This window comes from Manacus vitellinus, unplaced genomic scaffold (assembly GCF_001715985.3).
Source record: "Manacus vitellinus isolate BGI_N305 unplaced genomic scaffold, ASM171598v3 scaffold_18_pilon, whole genome shotgun sequence".
Classification (NCBI taxonomy): Eukaryota; Metazoa; Chordata; class Aves; order Passeriformes; family Pipridae; genus Manacus; species Manacus vitellinus.
This window is the reverse complement of record NW_021939324.1, coordinates 6995767-7013585: the sequence shown is the minus strand read 5'-3', so window position 1 is coordinate 7013585 and position 17819 is coordinate 6995767. Positions and strand designations below refer to the sequence as shown.

General features: G+C 39.6%; 1 protein-coding gene across 1 annotated transcript in view; it reads right to left on the bottom strand.

Moving 5' to 3' along the window:
* Positions 1–17819, bottom strand: part of GLIS3 (GLIS family zinc finger 3) — a 150711-nt gene that overhangs the window by 25456 nt on the left and 107436 nt on the right. The window contains 2 exon segments of the mRNA XM_018070251.2: positions 14918–15028; positions 16288–16449. Of these exon segments, the coding sequence (XP_017925740.2) occupies positions 14918–15028; positions 16288–16449 (273 nt within the window).

Genomic DNA, 17819 nt, shown 5'->3' with positions numbered 1-17819 from the left:
AAGCAGAAGTAATTAGAAGGAAGTAAGATTATACAGTCTTCGGTTTTCAATTTCGTTATATTTGAGTTAAAATGCAGAGATGTGCTGTTGATTTGATGCATTACATAAATCCTGAGAAAATGTCTCTTTAAAATAAAAGATCATTTGTTTTATATACCTCTAACCAGTGAATGTTTTATCTGAGATCTGCATGTTTTTGTACAACCTAGCTAATTTCCTCAGCATTACTCCTGTACAATAGAAATCAGACACCATCAAGGAAAACATACAAAATGTGTGTTTATGAATACACTTAATCAGAAAAGAAGTAGTTTAGGATTTCTCTATTAGTTTGAGAAATCCTAAACCACATAAAATACAATTTCAGTAACTTCAAAATCGGTCTATGCGTATTCAGATAGACTCAAATAATTCTTCAGCAAAGTCTAGACTCATTCAGTCATTCAAACATGCCAGTTTTGTCATCAAATCACAGCATTTTAAATCTTGCTTACATAAAAGCATGCTTAATGGACTACATATATGCTGTGCACCTAGCAGAGTATTTCCATAGATAAGGGGGACAGTAGTTATAGTCTATTTATTTTCATGCAGGTTAGATCTGTGCCTGCCATGTCTAAAACGAGCAAAAAAAATCCCTCTAAATATTGCTACGTTTCATTTCAAGGAATTGTTCTGCACAAGCCGCAACAGCTCTATAGACGTGGTTTTGTTTTCATTATAAAACTAAGGAGACATTTCTGTTATTCACATAGTCTGTCTATTAATTTACTAAGCACTACCTGTCAAGCACAGAACAAGTTAATAATTTTTATTCAATCTTATTGTCCGTAATTTAAGTTGGCATTGGGACGGGGGAGCATGACCTATCTAGAGCCACATATTGTACTACCTTTTCTGAAGAAGTAGTCAGAATATAATATTTGCTTGCATAGTTAAGAGTAAAATTATGTCCTGGTTGAATAATGACATTGGCAGTATACAGATGTCACCATGAGAAAATTACAAGTTCACTATGAAACCATGCTACGTGACAGTATTTACTCATATTAGTTTTGCTTGCTAGATCCAGATCATCCTTTTACTCATATACATCAGCCTCAAGGTCCAGTGCTTTCTTGCACAGTACCAAACCTTTTTGACAGGAGACAATTAAACAGAGTCAATAAAAAGTGTCCCAATTCTTGCCTCTGGAAACTACAGACATTTTGGGGCAAAGAACCAATGCAGACAGAAGAGACTCCTTGATAACTATTGTTTTCAGGGAGTTATCTGTGCAGGATTTCTAGATAGAAATGTTCTGTTAAGTGTCTACCACAGCTTTCAGACGTGTGTGTGCTATTTTTCTCTGCTTTTACATTCTGTTTCAATTAAATGTTTGGCCATGAAAACACAATAAAAATCAAATTACACTACCCTACATGAACAGTAGTGCTGTTAGGTTCTACGCAACAACAACATTTGAGTTCAATACAAAAATGGCTTCTATCTTCATGTCTCAGCACGGATCAGGAAAACACACCAAAAGTGTTTTTCAGCATCTTGCATTAAAAATCAAAAGGATCTGGAAACTAGACAATCAGCTAACTTTGGCAAATTTCAAGTCAAGAAGAAATTTTGATTTTGAAGCAATACTACAAAAAGAAAACACTGTTACATTAAGATTGATAACAATAAAATTAATTCTACTTTTATTATATATAGAACAGGCAGTTTTCTTTTGATTGGTTTATTCTAATTTGAGTACTTTTTTGGGTTATATCATCGCTAAAATGATACAGGACACCAAGAACATCACTTTAACAGGAAAAGTTCCAGGTGGGACAGATCTTAAAAGAAACCTTGAATAAAAAAATCAAACTGAGGATCTTACTTTAAAGAAGGAAAGTACAGTTTGAGTGAGATGTATTGTAAGTTGCCCTTTTCTGAGATAAAAAAAGTTAGTTTGGCCATAGTTTTGTTGAAAATTGATTATCATTTTGCTCTACAGAACTAGAAAGCACCCATACAGATGTTTGCATGCACACACACACACGCGCGCACACCGCCCCACACACTACCTCTCTTCCTGTCCCATATCAGACTGTATCGAATCTGAAAACACTCAACTATCTTAACAGAAATATTATCTACATTACACCTAGGATCCTTCCTATTTCATAATTATTTTTTTTTCACAGTTCCAAAGAGGTTTGTAGCTGGTTTTGGTGTGAACAGCAACCTAATAGCTGAGCTGTGCCATTCAAAAAGCAGGAAAAAAATCACTCTTTTGTGCCAGACTGATTTGGGGATATAGCTAGTATATGATACTGCTAAACATCAGTTTTCCCAGGTAAATGTAGCCTGACAAAGAAACGACTTGTACTGAATAACTTGCTTTCACTTTCTGAAAATATATCTGTTTGGCAAATTTTCACTTCTTGAGCAGAAAAATGTGTAAAATAAACATGTACTTATCCACCTGGAGCTTCATTTAGCACAAATGTATTTTTCTCTCTGTCACAGATTACAAAAAAATTGCCAAGTAAACCTGTGGATAATATCAGCAATTGTTAGTTTACAGAAACAAAGATTTTCAGATTTCACATTCTTTTTTTTTTTTTAAACTCTGCAGCATCCTTTATATAATACTGGCCTTGACTTTAAATATTTGATTTTGTGTGTATCACACTGAAATTTTATTTCATGCATGTACCAGCTCATATATGAAAATACTCCTCCATTCAAAATATCTTGATTAGAGCCTAAGATTAAAAGTGGAAAAACACTACAGCTTCCCTAATAAGAGATCAAAATTATTAGCCTTCAGGCATAGGATTTTTATCCTTGCAAAGATTCCTCACGTCATCCCTGTACGTTTTCATTCACTGTCTTTGAGTTCTGTGCTTAGTGTGCTTCAATAACAGGATGATGATGTGAAGCGCTGGCTAGGCTGGCACTACTAACTTTCAGTTTCTACTGCCTTCTATTTATTGTGGGGCATTTCTGTGTCAGGTTGGATTTTTTTTTTGTTATTGTTAAAGCCGTAATTCAGCTTACAGAGCAGTCTCACAAACAGTTGCGCCAGCAGATGGGGCAGAGCTCTGCAGCACAGGGAGGAAACAAATGGGCAGATGAAGGCCCTCATCATACGGGCCAGTACATCATTGCTTCAGGAGTGAGACTGAGGACTCCACAATCAGTATCTACCAATGCAGCTGCCAACACCCTTCTCCAGCAGTGTGAAATCTGCATAGCAACAACAGATGGAGAGAAGATCTCAGCTTGGAACAGGAATACTCAATGAGGACAGTATTAAAGACTTGGGAAGGGCATTTGTGCTGCTATTAGGGTGGTTAACTGCAACCTCTTAGGCATCCTGTACACAGCTGCAATCTTGCTTCCTCACATGATGCTTCAGTAGCATAATGGACATTTAAAGCCCAGACTGAAGTGTGACATGATAATGAGAATCACAGAGTTATAGAATCATAGAATCATTTAGATTGGAAAACACCAGTAAGATCATCAAGTCCAAGTGTAAACCCAGTACTGCCAAGTCCAACACTACACCATGTCCCTAAGCACATTTGCAGGTCTTTTAAATCCCTCCAAGGATGGTTACTCAACCACTTCCCTGGGCAGCCTGTTTCAATGCCTGACCACCCTTTCAGCAAAGAGATTTTTCCTAATATCCAACCTCAACTTGCCATGGTGAAACTTGAGGCCATTTCCTGTCATCCTGTCACTTTTCACTTGGGAGAACAGACTAACCTCTACCTAGCTATAACTGCCTTTCAGGTAGGAGGCCTCCTTTTCATCCTCCTTTTCTCCAGGCTAAACAATCCCAGCTAATTCAGATGCTCCCCACAGGACTTACTTTCCAGACCCTTCACCAGGTCCGTTGCCCTTCTCTGGACACTCTCCTGGAGTGAGTGGCCCAGAACTGGACACAGGATTTGAGGTACAACCTCAGCAGTGCTGAGTACAGAGTCACAATTACTGCCCTGGTCCTGTTGGCCACACTATTTCTGATCCAGGTCAGGATGTCACTGGCCTTCTTGGCCACTTGAGCACACTGCTGGATCATGTTCAGCTGCTGTGAACCAGTGCCCCCAGGTCCTTTTCCATCAGGCAGCTTTCCAGCCACTCAGTACTTGACCTTGTTGAACCTCACACCACTGGCCTTGGCCCATCAATCCAGCCTGTACAGATCCCTCTGCAGAGCATTCTCACCGTTCAGCCAATCAACACTCCCACTAACTTGGTGTCATCTGTAAACTGAGGATGCACTCAAGCCCCTTGTCCAGACGATTGATAAAGATACTAAGTAGAGCTGGCCATACTGAGCCCTGGAGAACACCACTGGGTGTTCCATTCACTGCCACTCTCTGGGCCTGGCCATACAGCCAGTTTTTTACCCAGTGAACAATGTGCCCATCTGAGCCATGAGTAGCCAATTTCTCCAGGAGAATGCTGTGGGAAACAGTGTCAAGGGCTTTACTAAAGTCCAGGCAGACATCATCCACAGCTTTTCCTTCATCCAGTAAGCAGGTCACCCTGTCATAGAAGGAGATCAAGTTGGTGAAGCAGGTCTTTCACAAAACCCTAGTGGCTGGGCCTGATTCCCTGTTTGTTCTGTACATCATATGTGATAGCATTCAGGATGACCTGCTCCCTGATCTTCCCCAGCACCCAAGCTCAGGCTGATAGGCCTATAGTTCCCTGGATCCTCCTTCCAGCCTTTCTTACACATGGGAGTCACATTTGCCAATCTCTATTCAACTGGGACCTCCCTAGTTAGCCAGGACTGCCAGTAAATGATGTAAAGTTGTTTGCTGGACTCTTTTGTCAGCTCCCTCAGTACCCCTGGGGGGATCCCATCTGTTCCTATAGACTTGTGAGTCTCTAAGTGGTGCAGCATGTCAGTGATCATTTCCCCCTGGATTGCGGAGGCTTCATTCTGCTCCCCACCCCTGTCTTCCTGCTCAGGGTGCTGGGCTCTCACAGAACAACTGGTCTGACAGTGAAAGGCTGAGGGAAAAGCAGCATTAAGCACCTCAGCCTTTTCCTTACCTTTTGTCAGTGTGTTTCTCCCTGGCATTCAATAAAGATTGGAGAGTCTCCTTAGCCCTCCATTTGTTGCTAATGTCTTTATGGAAACATCTTTCATTATCTTTTATGGCAGTGGTCAGATTAAGTTCTAGTTGGGCTTTGGCCCTTCTAATTTTCACCCTGCATAACCTCACAACATCCTTGTAGTCTTCCTGAGTTGTCTGTCCCTATTTTCAAAGGCCAGAAACTCCCATTTATTTCCCAAGTTCCAGACAAAGCTCTTTGTTCAGCCAGGATGGTCTTCTTCTCCACTGTCTCCTCATTCATCACATGGGGATGGTGTGCTCCTGTGTCTTTAGGATTTCCTTCCCGAAGAATGTCCAGCCTTCCTGGAGCCCTTTTCACTTCAGGACCGCCTCCCAAATTACTTTCTCAACCAGGCTTCTAAAGAAAGAAAGATTCTTGCTCCTTCAACCCATGTTCATGGCAGGGAAGTGAAGACACAGAAACAGAGAAAAGGATATTGTTTGATATCAGAAAAGGACCTGAAGAATATGAAATGCTATGATCAGGCACTGACAGCTGTCTACAGAATTTTGAGACAATTCGGATTTTTTTTTTTTTTTGCCATGTGTGTACATGGTAGCAGGGTGACAGCATGTATGCACGTTTCAACACATCACCCTGCCAAAGCTCACAGGAGTATAAGCCCAGGACAGAAAGCAAGTGCAGAGAGGAATCGGGGTATGAAACAGCAAATGTTAGCCAGGAAGTAAAATGCACTAACAATCTCCTTGCTGTAACAACTGCCACAGCTGTCAGAGCACCATGAAAACCACTGCAGGTTTTTGATATTTCCTTCTCCCTGGCGAAGAGTTCTAAATGTGGTGATGGCAAAGCATATCCCCCACGATGGAGCTTGAGGGGCCTGCCTTGTGCATCCCATCACAGTGCATATCACTGCCATTGCAGCAGCTGCCAGGGGACAGGGGGTGTCAGCCACATCCAGTCCTCCATTGTTTTCATGGTCTGTTTTCCTGTTTCTCACAGGCCACACTCAAAAGAACTGGTCATTCCTAGTCTCAAAAGTTTTCCAACAAATTGTAAGATTAAATTCCTTAAACACTACTGCCCGTTCCTAATCCCTTTTTGCCAAAATCCCTTTCAGGAAAAATTGATGAACGTCATGGTGGCTGATTTATATTTCATTCTGAAAACAGGAAAGGATTAAAGCTGGGGATTAAAACATTTACCCTTTACTGCATTTTTTTCTGCAGAATATTTTCTTAGTTGCCATAGGCACTGCTCACTGACCCTTAGCCCCTGAATCCACTTCTTTTTGTATTAATGACATCTTTCATGTGGACTCCATAGAGAACGAATGAAGGAAAATATCCTTATTTTCAACTGCTCTCAAAGCAAGAAAACAGATTTGCTTCTCTTTCAACCCATTCTCTCCCTTTTGCAGTTTAAATAGTGAACTATGAGTTTGAGTAAGAGCAAGGAAAAACTGGAAGAGGTAGAAGCAACTGAGCTCATACTGTAGGATATTTGCTCCCCATGAGGCAGATGCTCTCAAACAGAGTAGTTTCTCCAGATTAATACAGTCACATAATAGACAATGTTACTGGTAACTAGCTTAATGCCTGAATAACCTGCTGAAACACCAATGATGTAATGCGCTAACCCTCCTTGGCTCCCTCTTTCCTCATCAATTAAATACTGAGTTAGAAAGAAAAAATTTCTTTCCTGTAAGAAACACAATAAGCATCGTGTCACAAAAAAGGTCTAGTTCAAATACTACGAAAGAAAGTAAATGAAAGGAAAAACTGGAAATACATTGTGAAACTACATAAACCAATGATACTAGCTAAAAAAAAATCCCCAGACGTTGTTTTCTATTCATGTTGTTCACTAAATCCAAAGGCTGGTGTAAAATTTTGTTTGTTCCAAACTCTTTAAACAGATAGCTTCATCAACTGTGTGGTAAAATCAACATGTAGTCACAATAAAAAGTCTCTTTCTATTGTAGAACCGTAAAGCAATGTAAACAATGAACAATCAAGATGTGTGCAGCAGATGTATGTAAGAAGCAAAATCTCTGTATTATTTTGCTGAGGGAATAATATATTTGCTGACATAGTCCACAAAATAGAAAGGCAGACAATCTCTCAAAACTTTATAGAAAATTCCATGGTAACCTGCAATGAAAACACTTGTATGTCTGAGTTCCAGAGAATACTGTTCAACAGGGCAATATCACATCTTTAAGGACTTATGGTTTTTCCAGTTTCTTGTTTTCATTGTAAGATGGACAGGTTTATATATCACACCTACAGGCTAGGCAGAGAAGTGATTGAGAGCAGCCTTGAGGAGAAGGAGTTGGTGATGGTTGATGAAAAACTCAGCATGAGTCAGCAATGTGTGCTCACAGCCCAGAAAGCCAGAAACCCTGGACTGCATCAAAAGGAGCATGGCCTTTTGCTCCTTCAAAAGGAGGGGATCCTCCCTCTCTGCTCTTGTGAGACCCTGCCTGGAGTACTGCATACAGTTCTGGTGCCCCCAACAGTAGAAGGACATGGAACTGTCAGATCAAGTCCAGAGGAAGTTCACCTCCACTATCAAGACAGGCAGAGACAGTTGGAGCTGTTCACCCTGGAAAAGAGAAGGTTGCATGGAAGCCTCATAGCAGCCTTCAGGGAAGCCAGAGAGGGACTCTTCAACAGGAACTGTAGCGATAGGACAAGGGGGACTCATTTCAAACTGAAAGAGTATAGGTTTAAATTAGCTGTTAGGAATAAATTCCTTACTGTGAGGGTGGTAGAAGCACTAAAACAGATTGCCCAGAGAAGTTGTGGATGCTCCAACCCTGACAGTGTTCAAGGCCAGGCTGGTAGGGGTTTTGAGGAGCCTAGATGTTCTAGATGAGGTCTAGATGTTCTTTAAGGTCTCTTCCAACCCAAAACACTCTGTGATTCCATGATTCCATATAAAGTTGTCGTAGTTTGATTTGTCCAGTGCCCCCCTGGGACTGGAAATAGTTAATCCCAAGTGAGTTTCTGATGCAGAGCCAAAGCTGCAATACACCTCTGCGAAATTAGCATATTACACAAATCGGAAAAGAAGACTGGATTACTTAGCTGGAAGGAGAGGTAGTCATGCCCTGAAAGGCCACATGTTAGAGAGTGGGGCCAGGGCCTTTGCCCCCCTGGCCAGGGGGCCAGGAGCAGCACAGCAGCTGAGTGGAGCCCCTCCTGAGGCTGGTGATCGAGGGGAACTCTGAAAGAATCGGGGAGACCCCTGCATTACATCTTTTTCCCCCTCGCAGTGAGGGAGGGGGGGAAAAGAGCTCAGCAGAGATGGTTTTGGGGAAGACTGAATTAAATCCCCAGAACCCTCTGACCTCCTTGGGAAGGAGGGGTGGACTTCCAAACGTGAAAGGAGTCCCAAAATGCAGCAGCAGTTAGAGAGAGAGAGACGAGACAAGAGCTCGGAGGCGTCCTGCGAGCTGGACCAGGATGGTCAGACCGAGGAACGCAGGGGAAGTGCCCCTCACCCCCCACCCCACTGCCACATTTACAGTCGAGACAGAGCAGAAGAGATCTGCTAGAACGTTTTCGGGGTAAGAACTGAACCGAAAGCCCCTAAAGCGTTCTGACCCGGGGAACTTGATCCCCCCGGGGAAAGGGACTTTCATGGAATGCCTGCACTCTGTGATAAAACCATGGTGAGGCGAGCTTGTCCCTGCCCGCAGTCCGTGGGTGAGACCTTCGGTTGGAACCGAAGGGCAAAGTAGGGGTGAGAGAGAGACTCTTCCATTCTAATGAAGAGAGACAAATATTTTCCAGCTATGATGAATTGGAACTGCTGCCTTGAAGAGGAGAGAATGTGCTGCCCTGAAAGTGAAAAAGACTTCTCCTTCTTTCCTTCTGGACTTCTACTGTGGGGAAAGGAGGGATGATCTATGTAAATACATTGTTTTACCATAGGAGAGATAGTTAGGATTGTTGTATATATACGTATTATAGTATTTATTGTGTTAGTAATAAACTTTGATATAAGTCCCCCATGCTGGTAGTTGTGCATGTCTGAAAACTTCTCTCAGAAAAATTATGGGGGGTTTGAAAATTGGGGTTTTTTTGGGAGTCAAACTACAACAACATTATACATAACAGGGCTTTATGAGAGAATAAGTGAACTGTTAGAAAAGAAATATAAAATGACTAGGCTTCAGAAGAAATCAGTTATTGAAATCTGCCTCTAAATGTGGAGATTTTATATCTCCTTTTTGATAATATAGGGATTACACAGTGGGAGAAGAGCAATGCCTGTAGGATCTTTACTAGCAAGGTGGTTTCTGTAAAGCCCTCTCAGTTCAGGTGGGAACCCTTGTCAAAATCAGCACAGGCCACTCTGCAAGGCAATGCCAGGAATGGCTTTGGCCAGATGGTCTATATCCTTATCCCACTATTTTCAACATGCTCCACACCTAGTGTGGACTGCTCTGCTCTTCAACTAGCATCTCCAATAGTCTGAAGTGGGAGTGGATATGGCTGAGGTGTCATACTGCCTGCTTCATTTCAGCAGTGCAGTCTTTCAGTGTTCTTCTCATTGTAATCAAGAAAAGTATTCTGAAATCCTCCTGCCATGGCTAACTGATTGGTTTTTGAAAGAGCAATAAATGCAATGTGGAAGAAATCATGCACAAATACCACTAGGATTAGAGAAATCCTGGTTGCCTTCTGTCCTTTATTCCCCCACAGCAACACCTGAAAAAACCTCTTTCCAGCCAGACATCACAGGAACAAATATCAGAAGCATTTCTTCAAATATTGGAATCTGTCTTCATTGGGATAAGGTTATGACAACTCCCCAGAAGTGACTTGTTCAGCCATCATTTTACAATTGACCAATCTGTATCAAAAAGGAAGATTATTAGGCAGAAATAAATCTCTCTTGAAGTCTGTGCACATATCCCTTATCTCCTGAGGTATCACAATCCCCTTCATTCCTTAGTGAGTTGGTAGATGTACCACATAAATTACAATTAAAAAAACCTCCATCAAATCTAGACAACTTTCAGAAACATTCTATGGACTGACTTTTCCGAAGTTACGCATTCATGATATTTGCTTTCTGGCAGAGAGAGTACAAAGATTTTATCCCATAAAAATAGACACAATTGCTGAGTTAGAGTAAGACTAAGTACTAACCTAGGAGTATCACTGATGATGTTATGCATCTGCTGAGGCATTAAGCCATTTGGACAGATGAAGCCCCGCATGGTTTCCTAAAGACCCATTTGAATGAGCTAAGATAATGCAGGTTTCCAGGACAGAGAGCTTTCAGATGGAATCATTCAACATCTCAAAACTTGTCTCAAATCTTGTTGTTCAAATTAGTTATGGATAAGACATATTACATGGTTATCCATAACTAATTTAAACAATAAGATCAAAGATATGGTCTGGTCACTATTAAAATTGCTAAAGAATCAAAGGCTGATCAGCTGAAGGAGGAGATTATTTGGTATAAACTATCCTTCAATACAAGGTCCAGACTAAGACTTTTGCAATCCCTTTAGCTGGTATTGTTCACCTGAAGTGCTGAAATTATCTTTTCTTTTTTTTTTTTTTTATAAAGATGCACCTAACTGGTTGTATCCTTATCGATTACACTTTAATTAAATGGAAACAATCTTTAAGTCTTTGTGGTTTTTTTTTTTGCAGGATGCTCTGTCTTAAAGAACTATTAGACATGACAACAGTTGTTCACTATTATAATTATGGATAAAATTAAAACTCTATCTAAAAGTATAGCCATTGCATTGTTCAGATGATAGGTCAATATTACTGAACTGATCTTGTCCTTGCCAAACAGCTGTATTAAAACTGAGCAATCTTTTGTCCTTTCTGTATTATCTCTTACCTGTTTGAAAATGCACTTTTTTAAAAGAGAAAACCTTTAAAAAATGCATTAGACATTTCAGATATTCATGATAAGATCTACACAAAGTCAGTGGAGAACCCATTCCATTCTATTTGCTGTGGGACTTGCACTGCAATACTTGAAAGTGAACTAAATATTTTCTTTAGATTTACAAATACAGACTTCTTCACATGACTGCTAGAGAAATAGCAAATTATTTTCATGGGATACCTGTACGGAAAAGAGAATGTTCTTATACTTGTAGAAGGCTGAGTGCTAGCTCACACAAAAATGGATCTTCAAGAAGAACATAAGGGTAGTATTCACTTTCTGTACTGATTTCAAGTCACTGGATCTCTCTTACAAAGAAGGCTGAGAGAGCTCGGTCTGTTCAGCCTTGAGAAGAGACAACTGAGAGGGGACATCAACAATGCCTATAAATATCTCAAGAGAGGGTGTCAAGAGGAGGCAGTCCGGCTGTTCTTAGTAGTGCCAGGCAAGAGGACAAAAGGCAGTGAGTAGAAAGTGGTGCACAGGAAGTTCCACCTGAACATGAGGAAGAGCTTATTTACTGTGTGGGTGGCTGAGCACTACAACAGATTGCCCAGAGAGGTTGTGGAGTCTCCCTCACTCAAAATATTCCAGAACCATCTGGACAGAATCATGCGCAATGTGGTCTAGGATGACCCTGCTTAAGCAGGGAGGTTGGACCAGATTATCCACTTTGGTCCCTTTCAACCTGACCCATCCTGTGATTCTGTGATAACTAAAAGTGCAGGCTCCAGATTTTGTTGATATATTTTATAATTTCATTTTCACTGACTTCAGTAAAAAGGCTTACAAACTAAAAGAGCTACGGAATCTTATTTTTGAGCACAGTATTATCAATTCACAGATGAAAGACATTTGCTGTTTACTGAAAACAAAGAGTGTAACCAACTGAAAATAAGCTTACTTGTTTAGTCAACTTACAAAAAAATCTTGTAAGTTTGTTGTCCTTTCAAAGTTGAAATGAGGACAAGATTAAGAAGAGAACAGGTTTCAAAAGTAATTGTAGTCCAGGGACATGTTGTACATTAGCATTCTTCTCAGCATCACTTTAAGCTCTCATTTTGGGTGCTATCCAGTTTTCTGTCAGTGACTTCCCTGCTTAGAAGGAGGTCCATCCATCTTCCTCATGGGAAGATGAAATCCCGGCAGAGTCAGCAATTTTTCCTTTTTAAATTAAGATAATAAGCACTGCTTTTTACCCCACCAAAATATTTTAAAAGTACAGACTGAATATTGTGATGCATAGAGATTATACCTAAAATGTATATAAAAACATTTTCAGCATCTGTTCCCAGGTATTTGCGTGATATTTGTGTACATGTTTGCCCTCATCTTTATGAAGAATTCTGCAAATTGGACAAAGACGATTAAAGCAGGCATGGTTGTCTTTACTCACTCATGGTTCTGTTTTCCTCTGAAGAGTAAATGAAAGTTTATTGTACTATTGACTAAAATGCTTTCATTAAGTATATTTGTGCTGTGATCTTCTTGTTCTACAGAATTTCGTGCCAATACCTGGAGAGATGCACAGTTAAATGTATTTAATGTATGGTTGGAGGCTGGGAGTTGGGAGGAGAAGGGAAGCAGTGGCTGCATCACAGGATTTGCAGAAAAGGCATTTTGCCTTATTTGGTAAGTCATAGATACATATCAACAAATGTTGCTTAAAATAATTCAGAGATGGAAATTTACCTATATTCCATGGCATAATCTGGCTCCATTTTAGAGAGCCAAGGAAAAGGTCAAAGGACAGATCTAAAAAATCTGGGACGAAGACTCAATTAAAACATTAGCACAGCAAGTCGCTGATTCCACTGTTATGAATGTACTTCATCCTATTCTTTAAGACTATGCAACATCAAAGACACATTTGCAGGTACAGTCTTGGAGAGCCAGTAACTTAAGACACCACAATAATGTCACTTGGTATGTAGGGGGAGGTTAAAAGGAGGATTAAAAGCAGTCAGGCACAATATATTAAAGGAACCCATGACTAATGGGGTGTGACAGCAAAGGGTTTCATTCTTTTTAACAGAATAGATCCCTAGGGCTGGAAGTATTAGTCTACTGTGCCTTTAACACCTTGGAATTTTTATGGTTATTTTTGATGAATTCACATTTTCGTAAATACCTTTTTGACATTAAACCAATTTTCACATTTAATTAAATCCATACATAACCTTAATTCTGCACTGAGAGGTTTGTTGTTCTTATTTTTTATTATTATTACCACCAGGAAATATTTCAAATACCAAAGCATAATGTTAGTTAGTAATTATAACCTCTCAAAGGTCCAGAAACTAGCTAGGTTGTACCTTGTTAACATTATGCAAACTTTATCTGTGCTTTAAGTATCTTGCTTGACAGATGTCACAATTTTTCTTTTCTTTTTGTGGAGGTTTGGCTTATTTCCCCTTCCATATTAGCTCAGGTCATCAATAAGCATAAACAAATCCTTATCAAAGAGGGATGAAAAAATGGGGGATAAGTCTAGAATGTGCCCACAGAGAGTCAAGTGAGGAGTAAAAAGGTTTAAGTTTAAACTGTCTGGCACAAAGAGGGAATGAAAACTGAGCAAAATCAAATAGCGAATGAAATGCAGGAAGGAAAATCTGACACAGGAGTGAAATACAGCAAAATGAGAGAGGGGATAACACATTATTTTGCCATCAATGACAGTAACGATACAGTGGAGTTAAATACCTGAATTCAGGTCCATTACGCCAGTTTTAGTTGAGGCATCACACAAATTTCTCAGAATGAATTGAACTGATTAGCATTTAATTTACAAGCTTGTAAAAGATGGTGTCTGGGTGGCTGAGTTGCCCTCTGGGACAGGCAGAACAAGGCTTGCAAATCTCCTTTGGCAGACCAGCCTCCGGGCAGCGTGCACAGGAACAAGGGAGCCAAAGAACTACTCATTAAGGTGAAAATGAACGCTTATTTACTTCATCTCTGATGCAGGTGTGGGCATTCATAAGTTTAAAGGAAATTTCTCATGAATACTACAGGTCAGCTCCTCAGAGATTGACATGTTGCTTCAACAAACCATTGAATCAAAACTTACTCTTCCTATTTGCATACTGCAGCTTTAAATACTGCCACTCAGTGCTTCCTGTGCTGCATGAAGCACTTTTCTGGCTACTTGCTATGAATGGCTGTACAATTAATTCTAAAACTTCTAAATTATAACTTGTTCAACATAGTGTTGACATTTCAAAGGTCCCTAAATCAGTTCATGCATGTTGCCCTTTTATCAGGACCAGGTTCCTTTAAACTAAAAGCTTAGACTTTTATGTTTAATGATCTAAACAATCCAATGAAATAGTGCCAGTGATTAATTGGAGCTATAATGAAAAATGCTAAAAAAAAAAAATAATTCCCTTAGGTCACAACTTAGCTTTTCAGAGATATACTTAAACATATAAAACAGTTCTTGATTCATGGACTTGATATCCACAGGGAACTGATATTGTGAAATAGCTTGGTATTGCAAGTGTCTGGGATATGAAAATAAAATTTAGAGTTTAATCTCACGTACTGCCTCAAAATCCATCCTTCCATCTGAGACTGGTCAGTATTTTTTAATACTGTATATTTACCAAGTGACAGAATTTAAAACTGAAAATTTCTGTTTGCAAAGATTACTTTTATTTGCCTTGTTATGCATGGCTAGTGATTAACCATCACATCAGAAAACATAAAGCATTAGAACAGGTAGACTCACTAAGTCAAAGATGAAATCAGCTATATACAAACTGAATCTACTATTTCCTATTAACATTTTTCCTAATGAACAGTCTGAAATCAGCACAAGTACTTGAAGATGCATTGAAACATCTAATATTATAACAATGACTTCTCCACGTAAGCTTTACACCAGTCAAGACAGTAGGAAATTTACCTTTTTCCTGACTTGTTGATCTTTAGAAGAATGGGCTTTCACATGCTTTCTCAGGGAACTTGGATCGGTGTATCGCTTAGTACATCCTGGAATCTGACACGCATAAGGTTTCTAAGTCGAAAAGAAAAAGGACAAAGCTGCTGTTAAATCACAGATTATTTTAACACAAGAGAATCCCTTTTGCGCCTTGGGATGCTGCAAACCACATTACTACAGAACACAAACGTACACTATTACAAGCAGAATGCTTAGTAATTTGTTAGAAAGGGAAAGCATGAAATTAAGGCTTTTAAGGCAGACAAACCAAAGGAAAGCTTTCCTTATGGCACCTTTCATTGTTACCTTTTTTTTTTTTTGTAATTAGTACAATGAATATTGCTAGATATACTCACAATTCTTTCACCCTCAGAGCAATCTTTGACTTAATCAGAAACTACAGTCTTTAGTGAACCAGGAAAAGAAACTGAAGTAAATGCCCAGAAAGACTTTTTAGGATTACAGAAGGATCTGCTTTAGAAAAAGAGAACAAGAAAAAGTGTTAGTTTACTATATTAGAAAGAAAGCAAGCAAAAACCAAACCAAGCATTGAATACCGTAGTTTCAAAAGTATTACATAACAAAAATACACATTCTTATGGGAAGTACAAGACCAACTCCTTCAGCTCACATTTTCTAATATGTCACCTTAGAAAATCAGGTCCAACTGTTTCCTGAAATTAGCTATTTTGCAATTTAGTAATTTATGTTTCACAAAGCATTTCCAAAAACACTTTGTACAAATGATTAACTTGCCAGCCATAGTATTGACTATTCAAAATGGATAATTTATTTTTTAACAGGCATTTAAGGGCATTCAAATGGCACTGTTGTAATTTTACTTCTGGACTCCTGCCCCCGGGAAAAGGCTCTTCTCTGACAAAACATGTTATGAAACAAAAGTTATTAAACAAATCTCAGCTGTGACTCAAATTTACAAGCAACAGTTTGTTGGTATAAAAATTTTTAGATTTGCAAAATTATTCTTCCTCTCTTGACTTTCTGGTACATGCACCAGCCTTAGCTTTTTGTCAAAGAAGAGCAGTTATTATCGCAGATTGTTTCAGTTTCCCTAAAGATCAGCTAAGTGGGAGAAAGTTACTGCCTCTACCTGCAGCAAAGACCACAGACCTGTAGCTTTTTTATCAACTAGCTTGACCCATCTTCTTCCACACTTACATTACTGGATCACTTCTGAAACAGCTTCAACAGCCTCATTAGACACTCCACCCTCCTGTCTCTAAGGTTATGGGCTACCCGCTCTCACCAAGCTCTAGGAAAGGACCACATGGTCTAATGTACGGGGGACTGCAAGGGGAATGCTGTATCCTTACAGTCTCCAAGTGTGTCCTTTGGTGTTTGGCGCGGTCACTGGAGTTGCTGAATGCTTTCTGGCAGCCAGGGTGTTGGCAGAGGTACGGCTTTTCACCTGTATGGCTCCTTAAGTGAATCTTGAGATTTTCTAGTCTGGAAAAGGCTTTCTTGCAACCCTTAAACTAGAAAAGAAAAAGAAATTATTTCAACGGAAGGCACACACAGCAAACACCAAACAGGAGTGTGAAAGGACATGCAGAGACCTCCAGCCTGCTACAGCTGGGTACCTCTCCAGAGCTGAGGAAAGCCTGGTTTCTCAGAGTGGCTGTTGTAGCAGTGTTCAAACCACTTCAAGATTGTAAGAATGTATGTATCCTCCCTGCACATGGTTGAATTAGGGAAGCATGTCCTACATTTTACAGATGGGATATTGAGACCCAAAGAGACCAGTCAGCTGAGAGCACAGCTCCTATCTGGGAAACACAGAGCCAGCTGATTCTCCTTCTCATAGCTCACAGAAAGCAAAGGAGCCATCATGAGGTTCCCAAGTCCTCTTCTAACTACCCTTATCTTAGCTCTGGGCTTCTTTAGATACTAGCAACTAAGCCAAAAGAGGCATCTCTTTGTACCAACCCCACCTTTGCAACAGCAAAGACACACTACACACAGAGATTTCACAGATTATTCTGAGTTGGAAGGGCCCAACACAGATTATCAAGTCCAACTCTTAAGTGAATGGTCCATAGGGGAATGAAACCCACAACCCTGGTGTTATTAGCACCATACTCTGACCACCTGAGCTAATCTCAGGGTCAGATGCAGAAAAATGTCAGTCTGCTCTGCCTTGCTAATGATGATGTAAAAAGTAAAATGATTTCGGAAATATGTCTTTACCTTTCTGCCATGAGTAAATGTATGAGGTACTAAAAATAATGTAAGCCCGTCAAAATAGGATATAAACCTTATGGGTAACCAATAACCACATGGCACAGTACTTCTGTACCTAATCAAGTACTGCATCTGTAGAGAAATCTAAGTTTATATGAACAGAAAACCAGTTCTTCATCTATCATGTTCCCATAGTATATTTTATCCTAAGGGAAACTGAAAAACATCATTTAACACCAGCATTTTTATATACACTTGATTTCAATTATACTTAAATATTTATGAATATCAGAGGTATAGGCTTCCTAAAATTCTATCAGTCAGGATCAGTTAATCTTATGAGTTTCAGCTGCTGCATATTCTACTGTGAAGCATCTAGAGCATCTGCTGCATGACATGATAGATTGAGGTTCTTGTATACTTGCAAAAACAATAATGCAGTACAGAGATGTCAAAATTTCTAAAGCTAAGAAATTGTCAATTTCCATCATTTCACTACACATTAACTTCATTCACTGAAAAGAAACAGACTGTTTTGATGTCAGAATAACACAAACAAATTTATATTATAAATTTATAATATATTATTCAGTGTGTAGGTTTACAAAAGCAGAGGTAGGAAAACACTGACATAATTGATCATAAGTAGCATGGCTTTCTTACA